At 45.0% G+C, this 25861-nt stretch overlaps 1 protein-coding gene across 7 annotated transcripts in view; it reads right to left on the minus strand.

Annotated features, from left to right (window-relative positions):
* Positions 1–25861, minus strand: part of LOC148031192 (putative thiamine biosynthetic bifunctional enzyme, chloroplastic) — a 123661-nt gene that overhangs the window by 78550 nt on the left and 19250 nt on the right. For 4 of the 7 annotated variants that reach the window (XM_087684724.1, XM_087684722.1, XM_087684728.1 and 1 more), the window contains 2 exons: positions 18221–18550; positions 18058–18147 (listed from right to left, as the gene is read on the minus strand). In XM_087684724.1, the coding sequence (XP_087540850.1) occupies positions 18058–18147; positions 18221–18550 (420 nt within the window). Of the gene's footprint in view, positions 1–18057; positions 18148–18220; positions 18551–18681; positions 18750–25861 lie in introns of all 7 variants that reach the window. The other 3 variants (XM_087684726.1, XM_087684723.1, XM_087684729.1) reach the window with 2 other exon arrangements.

Consider the following 25861-nt stretch of genomic DNA (forward strand, 5'->3'; position numbering starts at 1 on the left):
ACTTCACCCAAGTTGCCTTCAATGGCTGCAACTGAACCTCTATGCGGGCTTTCTCATTTTTAAGCTCTCTTGTCCGAATACCCTCATATGATGGCCCTTCCCACTCACATCCAATGCGGCTGACAGCCCTCATGGCTGATTTCCATCTCGGCATGCGCAAGACATGGAAAGGAATGGCACACTGAATGAATAATCGAGTGAGCTCTCTAGTGGCCTTTGCAATGGCTTGCTTTTGAATACCCGCTTTGATACTAGCACCCTGCGATGAACCTTTGGTTGCCTAAGGTATCCCGCATGCTCCACCAGTAGAACCCCCTGTATGTGCACCACTCATTGTGTCAGTCTCTGAAGCTCCTCTACTCCTCTTTATAGGACCTCCTGTTGCTGAAATTTCATCATCTCCATGGTTTCCCTCTCCTGTACTAGATGCACCTGTAAGAGCCAAGTGGCTGAGCCTCCAATGCTCTATGGAAGCCTTAACATCAACAGGCACATGTTCACATGGACCAATGTCTTTATTGTTGGGCACATAGGCAAGATGATCTTTGATCCTTATGGCTGCCCCTCCTCTTTGAATGCCGCAATAATTGCATTGCCACCGCTTGAAGCCACCACCACCTCCGTAAGCTTGAAGCACTGTGACATGACTCCATGCTTGATCCTTTGGAATGTTGATTATTCCCAAATCCCACCTGAATCCTGAGTTTGCTGCGTTGTGCGCGCGCGTATGTGTGTGTGTGAGAGAGAGAGGGACTCGGGAGTGAGAGAGAGAGAGCAACTTGCAAGTGCCAAGGCCCAGACTCCAATGCCCATGATTGTGTGTGTGCACTGTGTGTGTTTGTGAGAGAGTCTAGAGAGAGAGAGAGAGAGAGAGCAAGCCAAAGCGCAGGTGTGTGCAGAGCCCATGGCTGCCGGCAGCATTCGAGACATGAGCATACCAACCGAAGTTTTAATTTCTCAAATGTAGCTTGGCATACTGAATCCCAATCATAAGGTTGATTTTTCTTAAGTAAAGCAGTCAAGGGAGAAGCCACCACTACAAATGATTCAATAAAGCGCCGATATAATTTTAAATGACCCAGAAACCCATATAATTGTTTCGAATTTTGGGGTGCATGTAGATCATCAATTCTTTTTACTTCAGCCATATCCATCGCAATACCATCACTTGAAACTATATAACCTAATATAATATACCCCGTGGTACTCCCAAAATACACTATTTGCCACATCATCTTATGAAGTTGAATACAAGGCAGCTTTCACTACCACAGTTGAATGTGTATGGCGTTGAGACGTTTGTTGGCTGATCTTGATGTATCTGTCACGGAGCCTACTCCTTTGTTTACTGACAGTCAAAGTGCCATTGCAGAAGCACAAAACCCAATGTTTCATGCATGCACGAAACACATAGAGATCCACTATCACTTTATCAAAGAGAGGCTACATCCAAGAGATATCAGCCTTGTCTACTATCCTAGCACCAGTAATGTGGCATACATCTTCACCAAAGCTCTTCCTCCTAACAAATTTGAAGCATTCCGCAATGCTTTAAATTTGATTACCTTTGCTGGATGATCCTTGTATACTAATTACTCTTCACTTCAAGGGGGTTTGTTGGGTTTGACTCACGCCTACACTCACAGAGGAGTATTGATGATCCTCAATAGAACACTAGGGCACTTTTTACTCCCCTTATGAGAGGTTTTTTCCCCCCATATATATTCTTCTTTATGTTATGTGCTTATGTTACACAGTTCGGACACTTATCGTATTTTACACCTTTTGCTTGTAAATGCACATTAACCACCTTAAGGTTTAAGGGTTGTACTTTGTACTTGCACATTATCTTTTGATTATTGCATTGGAAGTCGTGTCTTCACTCTTGCACTCTCTTTACTATCAATTGTGTACTCTCAGATGAGCTTCGATCTTACCCATGTCTCACAATGTTCTAGTGCCTCCGCATCAATCAACACCCATTAGACACTTTTAAGTTTCAACCTATGTTTACCTACCCAACTCCTCCTACTTATCCCCCTCCCCGCCCCTCCTTATTATCCACCTTATTCATCTTATCCCACCTATCAAACACATCATGATTCTTCTTCCTCATCAGCCAAACATGCCTTTATTGATAAGACTCGTTTTAAAGCATCAAGCTTCACTACTTGGTCCAATTTGATGAGATATCTTCTTGACTCCCAAAACCTATGGGATATTGTGCAAAGATTGAAACCCCAACCTCATCCCACACTTGTTTCATATGAGGTCGTTTGCTCATGAAAGACTAGGAATGCCTTTGCTATTGTCAAGCCGATGCAGGGCTTATTGCTTGAGTTTCATTCCCAACTTCAATATTTTGATTTAGCATCAAAGCATTGGGCGCACTTGACTAGCCGCTATGTGGCTTAGGATAGGACTCATCACATCAATCTTGACCATGGGCTACAACTTTTAAATCACTAATCTAGATGAGTTGAAAGTCAAGTTGGTTGAGTACTAGCGACTTCTCACCAAGTTATCTACCACAGGGGATCCTAAGTCATCAAATGATCATGTCACATTATTCCTTGATAAGCTACCGCAAAAATACTTCCGTTTTGTATACCAAGTGATCTCACAACCTGTCCACATTCTGTAAATTTGAGTGTCAGCTATTGCATTACACTGCTATTCGATTAGTTTCGTAGTATAACCTCTATAAAGGGGGCTCTCATTGCTGCTTCTCAAAAGGGGCAGCAAGGAAAGGACAAGCAAACTCGAAACTCAAATCAAAATCAAGCTCAAAATCAAGAGAGTGAGACCCAAGGGAACACCCAATCTTATCTTAAACCCAGGTGGCAGAATGTATCTAAAAAGAATAGTTATTATCAACATTGTCAAAAGGCTGGCCACTTTGATGACGAGTGTCAATCAACAGCCAAAGGCGTAGCACCAAATTCCAAGAATCAAATACATGTCCCCCACTCGAGCAACCCCCACCATGGGAGGCAAAGTGGTGGCAACCCTCAATAGGGACAATGGCGAGGCCAAACCCACACTACCACCAATCAACCATCATAGTCTATTATCATTCTTCACACTAGAAGGCATATTAGACCAGTCTATAGCAGCCCACACTACCACAGATCAGCCATCACATGCTACATCATTCTTAACACTAGAGGGCATATCAAATTGATCTACAGAGGCCCACATCATCTCCCTAGAGACATTTGAGGGTGCGAGTCTTGCTCACATCTACGAGTTGCCTCTTGACGAGGTGATTGAGAGACCCACTCATCACAACAAAGTACTTCAACTACTTGGATTGTGGACAATGGAGCTACGCATCATATGACCCCCATCTCGAACATTTTCCTCTCTCAAGCCCCTACAACCAAGATAGTCCGCATTGGGAACAACTCCTTATGCCATTGACCAAGGCCCAAATTTCGCTAAGCTTAATGATGTATACTATGTCCCCCAGCTTGGGATGAACTTGTTATCCATTCAACAACTTTGCTGGTTGGGACAAGCACTTTTCTTTACAGCAACCACAATCAAAATCCTTGACTCTTAGACTAGTTTAGTGTTTGCCCACAATGAGGCACAGCCTAGTGGTCTCTACCACATGACCCAATTTCTTTCCAAGCCAACAACTGAGGGCTCTAAGTTCCATTGCTTCCAACCTTTAGCCACTACAAGGGAGCTTACAGACACTGAGCATCTCTCGCATTTTCGCTTAGGATATCTCGGATATGACTCTCTTTATGAGTTGTTGCATCATCAAATGATTAAGGACCTTCCACATCTCAAAACTATCTCGAGATATCTTTTAAGCTTGTCAGCTCGAGAAATAGCACCATACCTCATTTCCTCAGCAATCCACACATTGAGTTGAGGTGACTCTTAGACTACTCCACGTTGATTTTTGTGAGCCAATATTCATTACCGCCTTGAACAGAGTATTATACTTTTTTTTTTTTAATGGATGATCATTCTCAATACATGTGGATGTACTTTCTCAAACATAAGTCCAACGCATTTACCATTTCTTTGATTGGGTATTGCTGGTTCATAATCAGACTGGTCATCATGTAGGATGCATGAGGAGTGATAGTAGTGGTGAGTTTAACTCCCATGAGTTTTTTTAGTTTCTACAAGAGTATGGTATCTCTCGTTAGCTTACCTTTACCAACTCTCCCTCTCAAATTGGAGTCGTGGAAAACAATAACTGGACCATCATGAACATGGCACGCTCTATGTTGTTTGCAATAGAGCTCCGTCAGCATCTTTAGGTCGAAGCTATTAACACATCAGTGTACATCCTCAACTGGCACCTAACTATGGCTATCCCTAAAGTACTCCATATGAGGCGTTTTTTACCTCTCGACCAATCATTTCCCGCTTTAGTGTCTTTGGGTCTCGTGCATATACACACACCTGTGATGATAAGATAGGAAAGCTCACTCCCCAAGCTGATCTCCTGATTTTTAAAGGCTACTCCTCCGAAGCGAAGGCCTATCATTTGTTTGATCCTCAAACAAACAAGGTGATGGTTAGAAAAGATGTAGTTTTGTCTTAATTTTTGTGGATGGAGATAGTTCAATCCGGGAGATGTATTTATATCACAACAAAAGTATGCTCTTCAATTGGTGGATCACTGTTGCTAGGATCAAACATGGCATGTGGCTGCCCCTCTCAATCCAACTGTTCACTTATCTAAGGATACCCTAGGTCAACCCTTCAATGAGCATACCTATAGATCTATAGTTGGGAAACTCCCTTGGTTGATACATACTAGACTAGAATTAGCTTACTCAATTAGTTTGCTCAGCCAATATTTCACTACGCCTAGGATGTCACACTAGATTGCATGTCTTTGTGTTTTGAGATATTTGCCGTGTATCTATTCTTATGGGCTGACTTCTAGTTTTCGATAATATTTGCAAGGGTACACTGATTTTGATTGGGCAAGAGATCCTGACACCTAGCATTCCCATGGTAGCTACATTTTTACCTTAGGTACAACTCCCATTTCTTGGGTTAGCCCATAAGTAAAAGACAATGGCAACTTCCGCGACTAAGGCTAAGTATAGGGTTCTCTTTGATGGTACCACCGAGACCATCTACTTCAGAAGCTTACTAGCGGTGCTTCAATTCCCATGTATTGGACCAACTGTCCTCTGCTACAATAATCAGAGTGTGATTGCTCTAACTGGTAACCCAATCATCACATCTCCAACACAACATATTGGAGTACATTTCCACTTTACCAAAGAGAGCAGATTGAGCTAGGCACTAGTTTGTTTTCACAAAAAAATAATCTTTAAGCAAGTGTGTTTTTAAGAAAGTTTTTGGTCAATTGAGTAATAGTGCTCCAAGGGGAGATAGGGATAGTTAATCCCAAGACCTTCTCAAAACAAACCAACCTATCCTAACCACACTGAGTGTTGATGACAAAGGGAATAAGCTAAGTGTGGAAAGCATCTATGGTGGGTATGTGGAGAGACAAAAAAGAAGTGCAGAAGGGAAGCTAGAAAAGCTAAGCAAGCAAGGGAGACCACCTCTGAGATTGCTAATTTGTAATGCCACAAATATCATGGATCTAGAGTCAACAACTCCAAAGACCAAAAAGGAATAAATGCACACAGATGCATGTTTACAAGAAGAGTGCCTATGCACTGGAGTTTTGCAAGAGAAAAAAAGCGGTCCATTGTGTTTCCATCCACCTTAACAAGACTTAGTAGGCTACTAGGCAGCTGACATGCACCCTTTGTTTGTGCTTAGTCCTCTCTGGGGTGAACAATTAGACTCCCTTGGTAAGATAACCATCACCTCTATCGTCTTGGTAGGTTATTTGGCAAATAATGTGCACCCTTTACCCAATGCCTTGGCTGCTTTGGGGTGGAAAGCCTTGGGAAAAAGAAAAGAAAAAGGGCTTGCGCTTATTTACAATCCCTTTCTGGTTTCAGTTTTGAGCTTGAGAGGGGGTGTTGAGCAAAATTACCATTAGCTTTCATTAAACAACCCCAAAACTCAAGTTACCTTGTCCCACATATAAACCCTAATTTGGGAGGCCCCAAACTTTCAATAAAAATAGAGATTGCCCTCCTATTCAGCCCAATCTCGTTTTTGCAGGTTTCACCTACTGGAACTTTGCATCAGCATGTGTTCCAGTGAGCAAAAGGTCATCAACATAAAGACATATAATCAGCATAGATCCCCCTTCTTTACATACGTAAAGGGTAGACTCAGATGAGCTGTTTAGAAACCCCTGACCAAGCAAGAAAGCATCTATTTTTGCATACCAAGCTCTAGGAGCTTGTTTCAAACCATATAGTGCCTTTTTGAGCTTGCATACCAAATGTTCTGAGCCTTCAACTGCAAAACCAATGGGCTGCTATACATAAACTTCTGTCAGAGTGCAGCGGTGCGGAAGCGTAGGACTGAGAGAGAGAGAACGCAGAGAGAGAAGAGAGAGAAAGAGACAGTGGAAGATGAAGATCTGCTATATAAAGTGTGCTGAATACAAAGATATGCAGATATATACACGGGCGCAGTGCGCTGGACTGCGTGTCTCCACCTCGACGATGCAACCTGCTGTTCACCTCGAAGTCCGCTGCAGTCTGCACTGTCTCTTGTCTGAAATCTGCGAACAGAGACGGAATCTGCGCGTGTCACCGGTCTGTAATCTGCGAGCAGAGAAGTGCGGGAGACTCTGGAAATCTTCGGCTATTTATAGCCAGAAAAACAGGGCGCAAACAGGACAGGTCGGCTGCATTAAATGCAGCCGACTGGGCTGCAGGCAGTCGGACTGCCACGTGGCAGTCCGACTGCACAGTCCGACTGTGCAGCCTACTGCCTGCCTGCCTGGCTGTGATCTCTAACACCCCCTCTCAGAGCCGGGGTAGGGCAGAAGCCTGAGGGATCTGGAATGTCTCCGAAGTAGAGCCTGCGGAAGTGCCTTCGTAAACAAATCCGCAAGATTGTCCTCCGTCTTGCAGTACTCCACAGTGATGGTCTCATCCAGAAGCTTCTCTCGGATGAAGTGGTACTGGATCTCTATGTGCTTCGTCTGGGCATGAAAAACAGGGTTCCGTGCCAAGGCAATGCAACTCTCATTGTCACATTGCAGCAAAGTAGGACGAATTTGGGGGCACCCAAGCTCCTCCAATAATCTCCGAAGCCACACAGCCTCACATGTGGTGGAAGACGCGGCCCGATACTCTGCCTCAGTAGACGAAAGAGCTACCGTGGACTGCTTCTTGCTACTCCATGAAACAACACCTGCACCCAAGGTAAAACAGTAACCTGTAGTAGACCGCCTGTGGTCCACATCACCGGCCCAATCCGAGTCGCTCCAACCTGCAAGTACAAGATCTGAACCATCTGTCCTTGCGAGGTAATGAATCCCTAAATCAGACGTCCCCCTCAAATACCGAAGTATCCTATGAGCAGCCTGCCAATGCACCGTCTTAGGTTCACTCATGAACCCTGCCAAGAGCCCAACAGCAAAACATAGATCAACCCTAGTGTTGAGAAGCCAAATCAAGGACCCAATCAACTGACAATAGCAGGAAGCATCCGCCAAAGGAGAAGCTGAATGGGAAGTGGCCTTCCAGTTCGGATCCATAGGAGTAGAAAGGGCGACAATCCTCCATCTCAAAAGACACCAAGAGCTCCTGTACATATCTCTGTTGAGAGATGAAGATCCCCCTCTGAGACTGATAAATCTCATGGCCCAAAAAGAAATGGAGTAGACCCAAGTCCGTCATCTCGAACGTCCGATGTAAAGCTGACTTCGTCTCTTGGACCTGCTATGCATCATCACCTGTGACAATCAAATCATCAACATATAAGACAAAAAGCACACAACCATCCTCGGAAGTGTGAACATAAAGCTGCGGATCGGCCTTGGAACGCCGATATCCCAACTGAGACTGGAGGAACGAATCAATCTGCTCGTTCCATGCACGCGGAGCCTGCTTGAGGCCATACAAGGCCTTCTTCAACCTGTAGACTTTCCCATCTGAAGATCCAAAGCCAGGAGGCTGCTCAACATAGATCTCCTCCTTCAAATCACCATTGAGGAAGGCCGACTTCACATCCAACTGGTAAACAAGCCATCTCCTATGGCCAGCCAAAGCAAGAACAGCTCTAATGGTCGCCATACGAGCTGTGGGGGCAAAAGTATCATGACAGTCAATCCCTGGGCGCTGTGCAAAACCTTTAGCAACAAGGCAAGCCTTGTGCTTATCCAAAGAACCGTCGCTAAGGTATTTGGTCTTGAAGACCCACTGGACGCTAATCGCATTCTTGTTCGGGGGGCGGGGCACGAGTGACCAAGTGCCATTCCTCTCAATAGCCTCCAACTCGGCTTCCATAGCTTTCTTTCATGGTGCGGACTGTAAAACCTCCTTCACGGAGGTGGACTCTCGATCCTGCATAACACGGGTCATCAAACAATAGTTAGAGCAAACAAGCTCCGTAGAATGTGCCTGGTGCCGCCGTGACCGCCGCAGACCATCCTGCGGTCCCCACTCCTCAGGAACCCCCTCGATCCCTGAATCACGGAGTGTGTCACGGGCCCAGCGAGGAGGAGGCCGAACCTCCCCTCGTCTCTCTCCATCAGCAGAAGACTCTGGAATATCCACCGGTGGTTACTCCTCTGAGGTGACCGGCGGAACAGTAGACTCTGTGTCAGAAACAGAATCATAATCAAAAGGCACGGGCTCCAGTGGAACTGTAGAAGGAGCCCAACTCTCCCCTGGATCTCCAAGAACGGAATGCTCCTCACCCATTGATATAGCCGGAATCTCCACAAACCACACATCGCGGCTAGTGTACACATCCCGCTTGACGGGATCATACAATCGATAGCCTTGGGACTGGGAGCTGTAGCCAAAAAATACCTGTCTTCGGGAAGCTGCTTCAAATTTATCACGGTGAGCCTTGGGAATGTGAACATAGGCATCACACCCAAAGACCCGGAAGTAAGAAACATCTGGCTTCGTCCCAAAATAAGCCTCAAACGGGGTCATCCCTTCCACGGCCGAAGTAGGGGATCGATTAAGGATGTGGACGGCAGTAGCCACAGCCTCGGCCCACAGAACCTGAGGGATCTGTCGGTGCTCCATCATGGTGCGCGCCATCTCGATCACACTGCGGTTCTTCCGTTCAAGAATGCCATTTTCTTGAGGAATGTTGGTATTGGCAAACTCTTGGTGAATTCCTTTATCTGCACAAAACCGAGCAAACTCATTAGAAACAAATTCACTGCCCTTGTCGGATCGCAAGGTCTTCAACTTCCGGCCCGATCGGTTCTCCTCAAAGAGAAGCCAATCCTTGAAGTGTGAGAAAGCTTCTGACTTTAATGCCAAAAAGTAGGCCCATGTCAGCCTGCTGTAGTCATCCACGATCAGCATGAAGTAGAGCTCCCACGCAAGGACTCATTCCTCATAGGGTCACATAGATCCATAGATACAAGCTCCATCGTTGAAGTAGACCGCCGCGAAGCTGTGTGGGGAATGGCGTCCCGATGCTGCTTCCCCCGAATGCAGGAGACACATGGTTGCTGGCTCACCACTATATCCGGCAACCCTCGAACAAGCTGTCCACGTGACGCCCTCTGAAGATAATCATAGTTCAGGTGACCAAACCGAGCATGCCATAGTTCTAACTGTGACTGAGAGGTAAGAAGAAGAGTAGAGAGGGCGGTGGAAGACTTCAGTTTATAAATGCCGTTCTCCTCATATCCGGAAGAGAGAACCTTCCTCCATCCACGATCAAGGACTCGCACCGTAGTACTGTCAAACTCCACCAAAAGACCAAGGGAGCAAATCTTATGGACTGAAAGGAGATGGTACCCTAAGCCTGGTACATGCAAAACCTCTGAGGTATGGGTACCACCTCGTCCATCGGGAATAAGCTGCATCTTACCCCGACCTGCAATAGATACTGAAGAGCTGTCTCCAATGAGAATCTGCCCACGCGAGGGTCGCAATTGGGCAACACCATCTGATGAAGGAGTCATGTGCCGTGAGGCACCACTATCAACGATCCACTCTCGAGCCTGGGGAGCCGTCATCGCAGCATCAGAAGCATTCGGTGAAGCGTCCTCAATGACAGCTAGATGAAGAAATGCAGCTGATGAGGGTGCAACCACCGCTTCAGAATCCTTGGTGTCCTTCTTGTTGGTGTCCTTCTTGTCTTTGTCAGGGCAATCCTTCTTCCAATGGCCAATCTTTCCACAAATATGGCATGTGGAGTCTTTGTCCTTGTCCTTCTTGGACTTGTTATCCCCCTTCTTCTTCTTTTGGTCCTTCCCCTTCTTCTGAGAGGCTTGACCTGTCAGCGCCTCCGACTTGGAAGTATTCTGTCCCTTTAACTGTTCCTCTTGGTCGAAGACCATAGGAACCAACTCTTCCCACCGAAGAGTAGACTCTCGCCCCGAAGCAATAAGGGCAGAGTAAAATGTACCGAATCGTGGCGGCAATTGGAACAAAAGTGTGATCGCCATGTCTTCGGAGGAAATCGGCTTCCCCGCATTCTGAACCTGCATCTGAATCTGCCGTAGCTTATTAATGTGCTCCCGCAGCGAAGAAGACTTGTTTACAGACAAGGTCTGCATCTGTACCTCCAAAGAAACCCGCTTCATAAGGGTCATCCGATTGTACATCTGATCAAGCTCCAGCCATATCTCCCGAGCCACTGTCAAGTGCTCGATGTGAGCGATCACGGCTGTAGTACATGATGGAAAGAGAAAGGAACGAATCCTGGCATTCAATTTGTCCCAATGAGACTGAGTCTTGGCCAACTCCGCACGAGCATCGGAAGAGAGTTTGGACTCATCTCTTACCGAGGGCCAGTCGATCTCCTCCTGTACCAGCTCCGCCAAATCATAGGACTCAAGGATGGCCAACATCATGACGCGCCAAATGCGGTAGTTGTCGCCGTCGAGCTTCTGATCTGCAGGAAGAGCCGGTAAGACAGGCACCTTCCGGTCCATAATCGACTGGAACTCCAAGTCAATCTCTGTAGACATCTTCACCTGTAATGCCTTCACAAACGCAAAAGCAACCCCCTCTGACTGGGAAAACTCAGCCTGCTAAGGCTCTTCCGCGTCCTGAACCTTCTTCACCCGCCGGAGGCGATGAAAAAGCAAAACCTGCACATGTAGGCTGAAAACTCAAACTTCCTCCGCGTCAAACAGCAGCAAATCCACCACCTGGACTCCTTTCCTGCACGCCCACACTCGCTTCAGCCTTGTTCCAAGACGCAGCACTCCTGTCTGCCCTTAAACGCAAAAAACGCAAATTTGTGTTGCGATGGAAACTCCTCTTCAGGTTGATTCTGCGCTCAGTCAGCCCTCTAACACTGCTCTGATACCATGTCAGAGTGCAGCGGTGCGGAAGCGTAGGACTGAGAGAGAGAGAACGCAAAGAGAGAAGAGAGATAAAGAGACAGTGGAAGATGAAGATCTGCTATATGAAGTGTGCTGAATACAAAGATATGCAGATATATACACGGGCGCAGTGCGCTGGACTGCGTGTCTCCACCTCAATGATGCAACCTGCTGTTCACCTCGAAGTCTGCTGCAGTCTGCACTGTCTCCTGTCTGAAATCTGCGAACAGAGACGGAATCTGCGCGTGTCACCGGTCTATAATCTGCGAGCAGAGAAGTACGGGAGACTATGGAAATCTTCGGCTATTTATAGCCAGAAAAACAGGGCGCAAACAGGACAGGTCGGCTGCATTAAATGCAGCCGACTGGGCTGCAGGCAGTCGGACTGCCACGTGGCAGTCCGACTGCACAGTCCGACTGTGCAGCCTACTGCCTGCCTGCCTGGCTGTGATCTCTAACAACTTCCTCCTGAAGTTCCCCATGTAAAAATGCAGTCTTGATATCTAGCTGATGCACTGTCCAACCATAATGTGCAGCCAAAGCAATCATAGACCTGATGATCGTCATACAGGAAGTAGGAGCAAATGTCTCCTCATAGTCAATGCCCTTTTTCTGTGCGTAGCCTTTAGCTACAAGCCGTGCCTTGTATTTATCAATGGATCCATCTGCTTTCCTTTTCAGTTTGTAGACCCATTTCATTCCAATGGCTTTCTTCCCAAATAGCAAGGACACCAAATCCCAAGTTTGATTCTTAGTAATAGAATCTAATTCAGCTTGCATTGCTGCCATCCAATGCACACTGTGTTGTGCATCCTCAAAACATTCATGCTCTTCATTATCAAAAGTACTTGCTGCCATAACAAACTCCATGGTATGTGCTGAATCATGCAAACGAGTTTGCCTTCTAGCACGACCAGCCATGGGTGCATCCAAAGGACTATCTTGCATAGTCTGCAAATACCATCTAGGTAACCGTCTAGCTTCCTGACTGTGTGCAAGCTCTTGCTGAATTTCAGTTTCAGCATTATGCTGAATATTCCGATCAGCCAATGGCTGAATTTCTGCACTTTCCATAGGAGCAGCTGGCTGAACATTAGGTTCATTTTCTGAAGCTCCAGCTGAATCACCAAAAGTAATGGGCAGCAGCCCTTCAAAAACATCATGAGCAGCCTAATATGTATCCAAACCAGCCAAGGATAATTCTGATTTTTCATCAAAAACAACATCCCTACTGACAAAAACCTTCTTTGTAACGGGATCATAGAGTCTGTAGCCTTTGCTCTCATTGCTATATCCCATAAAAATGTACTTAACAGCCTTGTTGTCCAACTTTTTTCTAAGTACCTGTGGAATATGGGCATAGGCAAGACACCCAAAGGTACAAAAGTGACCAACAGAAGGTTTACGGTTGTTCCAAGCCTCAAAAGGTGTGATGGTCTTCAAGGCTTTGGTAGGGCATCTGTTCAAAATATGGCAAGCACACATGACTGCTTCCATCCAAAAACTATGAGGCAAGCTCTTTGCCTTCAGCATACATCTGGCCATCTCCATGAGTGACCGATTCTTCCTCTCTGCTACCCCATTCTGCTGTGGAGTATAGGCAGTAGTGTACTGATGGACTATGCCTTTCTGCTTCAAAAAAGAATTCAGCATAGAGGACATGTATTCCCCTCCTCGGTCCGAACGGAGAGTCTTAATTTTGCATCCAGATTGATTTTCAACAAGTGCACTGAAAGCCAAAAATGCATCATACACTTCTGACTTCTTTTTCAAACAGTAGACCCAGCAAAAACGTGTAAAGTCATCAATGAATGTCACAAAATAATAACAACCGCCCAATGACATTGTTTGCATAGGCCCACAAACATCTGAATGCACCAACTGCAATCTGGTTATTGCTCTAAAAGCAACATCACAGGGAAATGAGAAACGATGCATTTTCCCCAAAATGCATCCCTCGCATAAGTGCTTAGGAGGTCTCTCCAAGAGAGGTAAGCCATCCAGCATCTGAGTACGCTGCAAAAGCATCAAGCTGCCAAAGTTTACATGCCCCAAACGAGCATGCCATAACTCCACTTGTATCATAGCAGGAGTAAGAGTGGATGTCAAACATGCCGCCTGATCTACTGAAAGAGCATCCAGCTCATATAAACCATGACACAAAGATCCTGTCAAGACCAAAGTCATGCGTTCTTTATCTCTAACCATACAACGGTCATCATCAAATGTGACCTGCAAACCACAACGTGCCAAAGAAGAAATAGAAAGCAAATTCTTCTTGATTCCACGCACAAACAAGGCATCCTGCAGGCAGAGAATAGAGCCATCAATGGCTGTGAGCTGAATCTCCCCAATACCACGAACAGGGTATGATGCATTATTGGCACACTGTACAGATTTCCCAACGGGAGGTGCACTAACTGAAGCAAACAGATCTCTGCGAGATGTAATATGTCTAGAAGCACCACTGTCAAATAACCAAGTGTCAGCATCCTCTGTAGAGCTAAGTGCTCTATCAGCCCAAGAGATATCATAACTGCAAGTGTAAAAACAATAGTCCCTATCCACAACAAAGGACGTGGACTCACTAGCAGTGGAAGGAGTAGTAGAAACAGACATTCCTGACTCCTTCTTCTTCTCTTTGGCAATGCGCTTCCTGCACTCAGTGATATAGTGGCCTGGCTTCTTAGAATAATGACATTTTCCCTTTTTAGCTTGTGTCCCCCCTTGTGTCTGATTCTGTGATGTGCCCAAAGTGTCAGAACTCTGTGGAGCATTTTTCACCTTGCTGTTTTTGCATTTCTGTCTTGCCACAAAAGCCTGCTTAGAGACTATAGCATCCACACCACTATTTTTCCTTGTTTGCTCCTCTAGAAGCAAACTAACCAGCTGCATAAAAGTGAGTGGGTGCTTGGTAATCCTCATGGTGAGGCTCAATGCAATATGAAAAGACAAGTATGAAGGAGGTAAGAAATTCAAGGTGGTGGATATCAACTGTGCATCCGAAAAGTACTCATCTACATTCATGAGCTGCTCCCGCAAGTCCTGAATCTTATTCAAGTGATCCTACATAGAATCACCCTTATTCATCTTCAAAGTCTCTAACTCTTTCTTCAAGAAAGAGATTCGAGTCTCATTCTTTCCCGCAAACATATGCTCCAAAGTCAGCCATGCATCTCGTAAAGAAGATGCTGAACGAATGTGAGGGATGATGGACCGCTGAACTGCCAAAGCAATCAGGGACAAGGCCTGTGCATCAGTGTATCCCAAGCTTTTTGGGCTGCAGTTCTTGGAGGAAGTGGCTAAGGTGGAGCGGGCTGAGGTCCCCGTTGTCCACGTGCTCCTTGAGGAGGAGGAGTAACGGGAGCTACAACTCCCGGTCAAGTTTCCTCTCCACTGACATAATCCCATAAATTCTTGGCCACTAATACATTTTTCATCATGAATGACCATAGCGAATAATTGTTTCCGTCCAATCTGTCTTCCTTGGATACATACATAAATACATCACCTCCCTAATTTGCCATGATGACAAATTTCCAAAGACAAATGAGCAATGTCAAAGCAGTAAGGACTGGAAATCTGCAAATTTCCAGAAATTGCAGCAAGCACACTTCTGCAATTAATGTGCAAGGGCGTACTCTGTCAAAAACTGTCTTTCAATGCACGCTTCCCAAGGTGCAAACAGTGCTCAGCAACACTGTAATATCAAAATTTTTACCAAAAATTTGTTCAAAACAGTCTTTCTGACTGTAAGAGCAATTCATATGCAACTGTCCTCAAAATACATAAAAGCCCCAAAATTTCTGATGAATGTGCCCAGAAATTTGCATCAAATTTAGCCCACACTTGTATCCTGTTTGCGGTGCCTGCAGCATATGAATCTCCTCTGCCAGAAATTTATTCTGGAATAAAGTGATTTTTTTTGTTTAAAAAAAATACCTGACATGGTCAGGGCGAACGTTAGTCTAGTCGCTGGCAGACGAAGCAGTCGGGTGGGTAGCGTGGCTGACGTGGACTGGGCAGACGGTCAAACGACAGGTCGCAGTCTGACGGGGCAGTCGGGCGGGCGTTTGGAGCTAACGAACAGGATGGCGCAGCAGTTGTGAGGCGTCGCCCAGGTCTAATGGCGACTGCGCCTGCAGCTGGCGGACGTGCTAGAGACAGGCGTGCCACAGGCAAGCGGTGCTGGAGACAAACGTTTGCAGGCAAACGTGCTGAAGGCAGGAGGCGGCGTCTGGATCTGCGCGTTGGCAGACGAACAGGCGCAGGGGCACTTTGGCCACAGGCAGGCAGGCAGGTGGAGCTGACGAGCAGGATCAGGCGGTGCTGGCGGGCAGACGAGCTGCAAGTCGAGCTGCTGAACTGGCGGGTGTCGACTACAGACTGGTGGTGACTGGGCAGAGCTGGTGGGGGCTGCAGACAGCAGACCGCAGACTGCTCTGATACCAAATGTAAAGATGGTGATAGGATCGAAATGCTGCTAAGAATGCAGTAGACAGTGTGAAAGTGAGAGAGACAAAGTGAAGCACGACACCCAATCCAATAGACTGAAAGAGTGTAACTAGAAAGTACAAAGTACAACCCTTAAACCTTAGGGTTGTAGGGGGTGTTCACACTCGACACACACTAAGTGCCCATAAGTGTGTAACATAAGCACATAAGCACATACGACAATAAAACTATAAGTCTGGGGAAAAAAACCTCTCCTACCGAGAGTAAAAAGTGCCCCAGTGTCCTACTGATCACCGACACTCCCATATGAGCGTAGGCGTAAGTGAGGCATGAGTCAAATACCCAACAGGCTCTTGAATAGTGAAGGCTCTCGATGTTGCTTGCTGCATATGCAACTAAGAAAAGGTGGGTGCACCCCAATATCTAGTAACCCCTCAACCAGATGTGCATGGCTAAGCTAAGACAAGACCTCATAGTGCAAAGTGGCCATAACAAGTATGCCACAGAGGAAGACCTCACTGCAAGGGCTGTGAGTGTATATAGCCCACCTTCCTAGTAGCCTTATTCTTAACATGCACGTAACAATTGTTGAAGATGATCTTGGTCAAGGCCTTATTCTTCACCTTCCACAAGGAATAGTTGAAGCCAGCAGACTTTTAAGCCGCTGATAGGTTAGGGAGAATGGGTACATGCACCATTGATGGAAGAAAAGAGAATCAAGATTGAGACCTTATGGCCACCTAACTGGACTGAGAAGAGATGGTAGAAGATGGAGAAGTTCTAGACAGATCCATGCTTAGAAAAAAACTTTAGAAAAATACCTTCAGACTGTAGGAGGAGACACCTGAGTGTAGAAGGAGATGCTTGTGTGTAACTCCACCAAACACAACTCATCCGACTGTTGGAGAGGATGTCCAGCAGCTGAAACACAAAGGCCTCCTTCAGAGACAACCACAAGCCATGTTAGAAAAACGCAGCACTCAGTGGTACTTTAGACTGGAAATGCAGGCACCTGCAGTCTTTTAAGATTGAAAAAGCAGCCACCAGCAGTCCTTCAATGGTAGACAAAGTGCCAAGACCACCTCCACCTGGAAAACGCAGCCCCCACATTCGCCTCCAGCAGTAAACACAGAAATCAGCACCCACATTCGCCTCCACCTGGAAAACGCAGCCCCCACATTCGCCTCCAGCAGTAAACACAGAAATCAGCACCTCACCAGATGGAAAATACAGCAGGGGCAGCCTTCAGTCCACGACCAGCAGTTGGAAAAGAATGGAAACACGGCTCTTGGTGACTAAAGCAGGCCAGCACCTCACAAACAGCAGGAGAACTAAAACACAAGGGGCAAGAACAGAAGCTGTTCATAGACAAGGTGGACAGCACAGTGAAGAGTAGAAGAGGTGAGAAACCAGTAGCTACAGAACAAAATGCAGCTATGGGGAGGGGAGAAGAAGTTGGCAATGAAGGGCAGCAGCTCGAGCTAAGGTTAGGCAATGATATCATGTGAGAGATGGCCGCAGAAGAGGTATAGTGCTTGGGCAAGAAGAAATGATGAAGGCAATGAAGAGAGAACTCGGCTACACACTAGATGACGCTGAATACAATGATCAGCTACTCCATGTGCTACAATGTATAGCTGCAGAGCGCACTAGAAGTGTGAATGCAGGAAGTGATAATGACCAACTGACAGGTGCCTATAATTAGGCAAGAAACCCTAAAAATACTCTTGGGTGGCACCCTGGGCCAAAAAGATGGATAGATCCAAAAAAAAGGGACCGAGGACCATAAGACCAAAAGTGTCCGAAAAGATGGATTTAGGCAAAGCTCGTAATGACCCTCACTGAATCAGGGTAGGGCTCACAACTAGAAGGTGACAATGACCACTAACATAGATTTCATGCTTCGGCATTTGAGTGATCACTTAACCTACCAATGATTGGCTTTGATGGCGAGGTTTGTAACATGCCTTCCCTTGGACTGATTGAACAATAAAAGACACTTTCACTTGACAACTGGATAAAGGTGTATATTTAATGCTTCAGCATATGAGTGATCATGAAGTTTGTGACATGCCTGTGCTCTGATCAATGAATGCCAAAAAGAACACTTTCACAAACTTGGACACAATTTCAGCCATTTTGCACATAAACGTATGTGTATCTGTACAGCATTGTTCTGTTCTTTCTTTCAAAGGAGCAAATAAACATACCACATCAACGTCCATGTCAGATAAGATTGATTCCAACTGCATGGAAACCATATCCTCTGGCACAACATGAATACCCTGTACCAAAGTAGTCTGCAAAATAACCATGGGCTTCCAATAATACTCCAGTAAAAGATCATATAGTCAATGGTTGTTGGTGAAATACCTGTACACCGACTGTATTCTGTGCAGTGATTGCTGTTATAACAGTGGAGCAATAAACCCCTAGAGCACCACAGGCCTTCATATCAGCTTGTATCCCTGCGCCTGCTCCTGAATCGGAACCAGCAACAGTGAGAACATGAGGCATTCTGAAATGGTCAGATGCAACCTGCATTATGGTTGCCATGGGAAGTGCTTTGTAATAGTTGTTTCCTGACTGTTTGGAAAAACACAGCTGCGAACACTGCTCAGAAAATACTGTACAATCAGTTCTGCCCCAAAAATGATGCTGACCAATAATTTCTTGTGTCCTGAGAGCCTGTAGTTTCTGTATCTGCATATTGGGCACCCCCTCTTTTGTCATTAGCAGGACAAAGCATTATGTCTTAGCTCTAGCATCAACATAACATAGAACAGAACTTGTGCATTGAAGCTAGATACACCAAAACAAACTTGCCAACTTACCAAAAATGCTAGCCAAAGTAAAGGTAGGGCTTGTACAAAGTGGCTATGAATGCTCTAGGTCAGTGCACCTAAAAAGTTCAAAAGCAGTCATGAAAAAGATACCACTGAGGTATATCTGATTCTTTAGTGACGAGGACATCTAACAAGAGATTGGTTCACAAATCTTCGAATGTAAGTATAGCCATCAGAGACAGTAGACTCAGAGGTAGCCAGGTCATGGAGTTTCCATATTGTCTAGAGTGTCCAAAATCACATCCAAGAAAAGAAGCCAGCATAAGGCTTTAAATCTTATTGGGACGAATCCAAAGAGAGAAAAAAACTTGCAAACCCAAAAGAAGGAAAACAAAGTCTGAGAAAAGAATACTATTATCCTGAAAAGAAATCTTTAAAAGTCCCAATATTCACAAATGCCATCTTCCACCACTGCACACCATGTCAAGGCTGCTTAATAAACCAACGCTTACCTCACACCAACATATGATAAGCAGAATTTATAGATCTATCCATATAGGCTTCTAAATTCTCCAACAATGGTTCCGACTCATTAAATAACCCAAAGTTAGCATATGCTGAATCAAACCGTTCTACAGCGGCCTATAACCTCTAAAACCATTGAGTCTCTTTCTTTCTTTCTTGAATGATAACAACGGGCTCCATGAGGCAAAAGAGCAACATACAAGACTTTGAGTCTTGCCATTCTATGAAACTTGTATCTAGCATGCTCCTTCCCAGCAAATGGATAATCCAAGCTGTTGCAGAAATCTCACTCAGTAAGGAATTAGCTTGTTGGAAATACAACAAAGGATGCCACTTCATACATGATGGCAATATTGGGCTAAATTTGGATTAGCCTGACTTAAACAGCCCCAAAACAAGCTTAATTAATGAAGAAACCTTACTATTTTAAAAAGAAATGCGATCCTAGAGAGTTACTGTGTCTCACATGCCAAGCCCTAATTTGGGTGCCCCAAACTTTCTACAAATAGGCATGCAACCCACCACTCTCCCTCAATCTCGTTTTTTGCAGGTTTCAAGAGCCGTATCTTTGCTGCCCACACCCCGTTCACAGAGGACATCATGGTCAAACCTTTCCCTTGCTGTATGCTACCATCTTGCGCCTGATTCCAGCCTTCATCTCCACCTGTGAGCTATCACCTACATCCTAGAGCTATCACATGCATCTAGAAGCCATTGCCCAGTGCTTTGGAGCTATAGTCTCCACTCAAAACTCTGCATTTTCTGCTGATATCATCATCCGGAGTTGTCACCTGCACTCAAACACTATCACCATCATCCAGGACCTTGTGTTTGTTGAGTTTCTCTCTCCTCCAACTATCGCCTACACTTCCTACACAGCAATCTATTGCGCAATTTTTCTCTCTCCTCACATACCTACGTTCTTGGTCTTTCTCTCTCCTCACAGCCTATCTACATCAGATTCAGCCTCTTTGACTGCATTTGCTGGCGTTTGACACATGGAGGCTGCCTTCCTGCATTTCGGGATCCATTCAAAATACAACACACTCTCCGACTCATAACCTCTGCCTCAATCCTAGAGATACAAGAGTTTGAGGTTCAATATTCACTACACTATGTGTTTGCTGCATGAGCATTTTATATTAATTAGCATCCTAGCGTTGGGCACACTTGATTGACCACTATGCGGCCCGGAATAGAACCATCACATCAATTTGAATCATGATCTCCGAAACTTTAAAATCATAGACAAGGATGACTTGAAAGACAAGTTGGCTGAGTATCGACGTCTTCTCACTGACTTCTTAACCACTAGGGCTCCTAAGTCCTCTAACGATAAGGTTTACCCATTCTTTAACAAGCTACCAAGAAAATATTTCCATTTTGTGCAACAGGTGATTTCACAACCTCAAATGCCCACATTTTATGAGTTTTGATTGCTAGTTGTTGCATTACACACAATTGTTCAATCAATTTCATAATACATCCTCAATAGACGGGGCTCTCGTTGCATCTTCTCAAAAGGGAGCAACAAGGCAAGGGCAAACAAAATTCAAATCAAAATTAAAATCAAAACAAGGCTAGTAAATCTCAAGGAACCACCCAACCTACTCTTAAACCTAGATGGTAGAATGTACCTAAGAATAATAGGCATTGTCAACATTGTCAAAAGCTTGGCCATTATGACACGAGTGTGGATCTAAGGCAAGAGGCACACAACCAAAATTCAAGAATCAAATCCTCACACCCCAGTCAGGTAACCCCCAACAAGGGACACAAGGTGGTGGCAACCCCCAACAAGGGTAGTAGTGAGGCCAAACCCACACTGCCACCAGTCAACCATCACAGTCAACAAACTACTCAACTCCAGAGGGTTTGTCTAACTAGTCTGTTAAGGCCCACATCATCTCGTTAGAGACATTAGATATGAGTCTCGTTCACATTTGCGAGTTGCCTCTTGACAAGGTTGACTGTAGAGGCCCACTCGTTACAAGCAAGCACACCAGCACCTGTTTGGCTTATGGACAGTGGACCTACCCATCATATGACTCCTATAGAGGACACTTTCATTTCCCAAGCCCCTGCAACCGGGCAAGACTGTGTAGGAAATAACTCCTTGGTCAAGATTTAGGGCCAAGGGCATGTCAATTTTCCTACTCACCAAGGTCCAGATTTGGCTTCACTAGATGATGTCTATCATATCCCCCAGCTTTGGGTAAACTTCTTGTCCATTCAACAGCTTTGCCGATTGGAGCGAGGAGTTTTCTTCATAACGACCACAATCAAGGTGCCAAAATCTCAGATTGGTTTAGTGATTACTCACGGCAAAGCACAAACTAATGGCCTTTGCCACATGACCCATTTTCTTACTAAGCCGATTGCCGATGATTCGGAGTTCCATCACTTCCAAGCCTTGGCCACTACACACGAGCCCACGGACTCTAAGCGTATTTGGCATTTTCGCTTAGGATATCTTGGCTACGACTCTCTTTATGAGATATCGCGTCAAGGGTCCGCGGTTGAGGGCCTACCACACCTAAAACTATCTTGAAAGGTCTGCAAAGCATGTCAACTAAGTAAAAGCATCATAGACCCTTCCCTCAACAATCTATCACCCGTATTGAGAAACCCCTTAGGCTCACTCATGTAGATCTTTGTGGTCCCACATCCACTACCGCCTTGAATGGCGTGTTATACTTTTTGAGAGTGAATGATTTCTCTAGATACATGTAGGTGTACTTCCTTAAGCATAAGTCAAATGCCTTCACTTATTCCAATGTTTGGGTGCAACTATTCAAGATGACTAACTTAGGTTTGTTGTCTTATTTCTTAGGGATGGAGATTGTTCAATCCAAGGAAAGTATATTTCTATCTCAATGGAAGTACGCCCTATAGCTGGTCGTATTGAGCTAAAACACTCTTGATAGCTAATTAGCAACTTTAAACAGCCCCGATGTGAGAACAGAGGATCAAGGTACAGCAGAGATTCAGTAGACAGTGTGAGAGTGAGAGACAGAGTTGAAGCACGACACCCAAGAGAATAGTCTGAATTGAGTGTAATCTGAAAGTACAAAGTACAACCCTTAAACCTTAGGGTTGTAGGGGGGTGTTCACACCCGACACACACTAAGTGCCCAAATGTGTGTAACATAAGCACATAAGTACATACGACAATAAGACCATAAGTCTAGGGGAAAAAACCTCTCCTACCGAGAGTAAAAAGTACCCCAGTGTCCTACTGATCACCGACACTCCCATATGAGCGTAGGCGTAAGTAAGGCGTGAGTCAAATACCCAACAAACCCCCCTGGAGTGAAGAGTGATCAAGAGTACAAGGATCATCCGCCACCAAAGGATATCAAATTTAAAGCATCGCGAAATGCTTCAAATTTGTCACGAGGAAGAGCTTTGGTGAAGATGTCTGCCACATTACTGGTGGTAGGACAATAGACAAGGCTGATATCACCTGCATGTAGCCTCTCTCTGACAAAGTGATAGTGAATCTCAATGTGTTTCGTGCGAGCATGAAACACTGGGTTCCGTGCCACTGCAATGGCACTCTGACTGTCAGTGGACAATGGAGTAGGCTCAGTAACAGATACATCCAAATCAGCTAGCAAGCGTCTAAGCCATACGCATTCAACTGTGGTAGTGAAAGCTGCCTTGTATTCAACTTCACATGACGATGTGGCAACAGTGGATTGTTTCTTGCTAAGCCAAGAAATGCAAGAAGTGCCAAGAAAGAAACAATTGCCACTAGTAGAGTGACGTGTATCATAATCACCAACCCAATCAGAATCACTGTAAGCATGTAAATGCAGTGGTCCCCCCTTGGCATAAAGGGGACCCAAGAGAACGAGTACCCTGCAAGTAGCGAAAAACACGCTTGACAGCTTGCCAATGTGACATACGTGGCTGATGCATATACCTGCTCAAAGCTGAAACTGCAAACTGTATGTCCGGCCTAGTATTGCATAGATAAATAAGACATCCAACTGCAAGAGCATATATATGTATATCAAACAAATCACTGTCATCATGTAATGACAGTTTCAGTCCAGGTTCCATGGGAGTACTAACTGGCTTGTAATCCTGTAAGCCAAATTTCTCAAGAAGCTGCCCAATATACCTTGACTGTGATAACCCAATACCTCGAGCATTATGTATGAACCGGATGCCCAAGTAGTAATGCAAAACTCCCAAGTCAGACATGTCAAAAGTTTGCTGCAAATTTTGTTTGAATGCTGAAATCTGATCAGCATATGTTCCAGTGAGCAAAAGGTCATCAACATAAAGACATAAAATCAGCATAGATCCCCCTTCTTTACATACGTAAAGGGTAGACTCAGATGAGCTGTTTAGAAACCCCTGACCAAGCAAGAAAGCATCTATCTTTTCATACCAAGCTCTAGGAGCTTGTTTTAAACCATATAGTGCCTTTTTGAGCTTGCATACCAAATGTTCTGAGCCTTCAACTGCAAAACCAATGGGCTGCTGTACATAAACTTCCTCCTGAAGTTCCCCATGTAAAAATGCAGTCTTGATATCTAGCTGATGTACTGTCCAACCATAATGTGCAGCCAAAGCAATCATAGACCTAATGGTCATCATACGGGAAGTAGGAGCAAATGTCTCCTCATAATCAATGCCCTTTTTCTGTGCGTAGCCTTTAGCTACCAGCCGTGCCTTGTATTTATCAATGGATCCATCTGCTTTTCTTTTCAATTTGTAGACCCATTTCGTTCCAATGGCTTTCTTCCCAAATGGCAAGGACACCAAATCCCAAGTTTGATTCTTAGTAATAGAATCTAATTCAGCTTGCATGGCTGCCATCCAATGCACACTGTGTTGTGCATCCTCATAACATTCAGGCTCTTCATTATCAAAAGTACTTGCTGCCATAATAAACTCCATGGTATGTGCTGAATCATGCAAACGAGTTTGCCTTCTAGTACGACCAGCCATGGGTGCATCCAAAGGACTATCTTGCATAGTCTGCAAATACCATCTAGGTAGCTGTCTAGCATCCTGGCTGTGTGCAAGCTCTTGCTGAATTTCTGTTTCAGCATGATGCTGAATATTTCGATCAGCCAATGGCTGAATTTCTGCACTTTCCATAGGAGCAGCTGGCTGAACATTAGGTTCATTTTGTGAACCTCCAGCTGAATCACCAAAAGTAATGGGCAGCAGCCCTTCAAAAACATCACGGGCAGCTTGATATGTGTCCAAACCAGCCAAGGATAATTCTGATTTTTCATCAAAAACAACATCCCTACTGACAAAAACCTTCTTCGTAACGGGATCATAGAGTCTGTAGCCTTTGCTCTCATTGCTATATCCCATAAAAATGCACTTAACAGCCTTGTTGTCCAATTTTCTTCTAAGTACCTGTGGAATATGGGCATAGGCAAGACACTCAAAGGTACGAAAGTGACCAACAGAAGGTTTACGGCTGTTCCAAGCCTCAAATGGTGTGATGGTCTTCAAGGCTTTGGTAGGGCATCTGTTCAAAATATGGCAAGCACACATGACTGCTTCCATCCAAAAACTATGAGGCAAGCTCTTTGCCTTTAGCATACATCTGGCCATCTCCATGAGTGACCGATTTTTCCTCTCTGCTACCCCTTTCGGCTGTGGAGTATAAGCTGTAGTATACTGATGTACTATGCCCTTCTGCTGCAAAAAAGAATTCAGCATAGAGGACATGTATTCCCCCCCTCGGTCCGAACGAAGAGTCTTAATGTGGCATCCAGATTGGTTTTCAACAAGTGCACTGAAAGCCAAAAATGCATCATACACTTCTGACTTCTTTTTCAAACAATAGACCCAGCAAAAACGTGTGAAGTCATCAATGAATGTCACAAAATAATAACAACCACCCAATGACATGGTCTGCATAGGCCCACAAACATCTGAATGCACCAACTGCAATCTGGTTGTTGCTCTGAAAGCAACATCACGAGGAAATGAGAACCGATGCATTTTCCCCAAAATGCATCCCTCGCATAAGTGCTCAGGAGGTCTCTCCAAGAGAGGTAAGCCATCTAGCATCTGAGTACGCTGTAAAAGCATCAAGCTGCCAAAGTTTACATGCCCTAAACGAGCATGCCATAACTCCGCCTGTATCATAGCAGGAGTAAGAGTGGATGTCAAGTATGCTCAGTGATCTACTGAAAGAGCATCTGTCACAACTCTATAGAAACAGAATTTGTATCCTTTTTCATTAATTTGTCTATATAATGATTTATTAAATTTATTTCCTTTGCACTAATTAGATATAAAGAAAAGTGCATTGGAGCTGGCCACACTGATGAGTGGTCACAGGTTATTGTGGACCCACGCAGTGGGTTAGAGAAAAGATAGTTCACACTTCCACCTGTATGGCCCGATTGGGCGCCTGTGACTAGAACTCATGCATATCAGGGTTAGACTCGCACACAGAAAGGATTGATGCCTTGAAGTGTGGGCTAGATCCACCAGAACAGACAGTTACAATCAACAAGATGGCATGAGCATGAAATGCTTGTATAGTGTGCATGTGTGGGCTGAAAGCTTGAAATGCACATTTCTTTGCATAGGAAAGTCACATGAAGATTCGGATACCATTTTTGCGATGTACACGGAAAAAGCTTTCATATGACACCCATATTGGGGGGGTCCCTAAATTTTAGGAGTCCCTAAATTTTAGGAGCCTCGAATTAGC

Source organism: Lygodium microphyllum, chromosome 9 (genome assembly GCF_053477565.2).
Source record: "Lygodium microphyllum isolate KBCC chromosome 9, Lygodium_microphyllum_v1.1.10, whole genome shotgun sequence".
In the NCBI taxonomy this organism is placed as follows: Eukaryota; Viridiplantae; Streptophyta; class Polypodiopsida; order Schizaeales; family Lygodiaceae; genus Lygodium; species Lygodium microphyllum.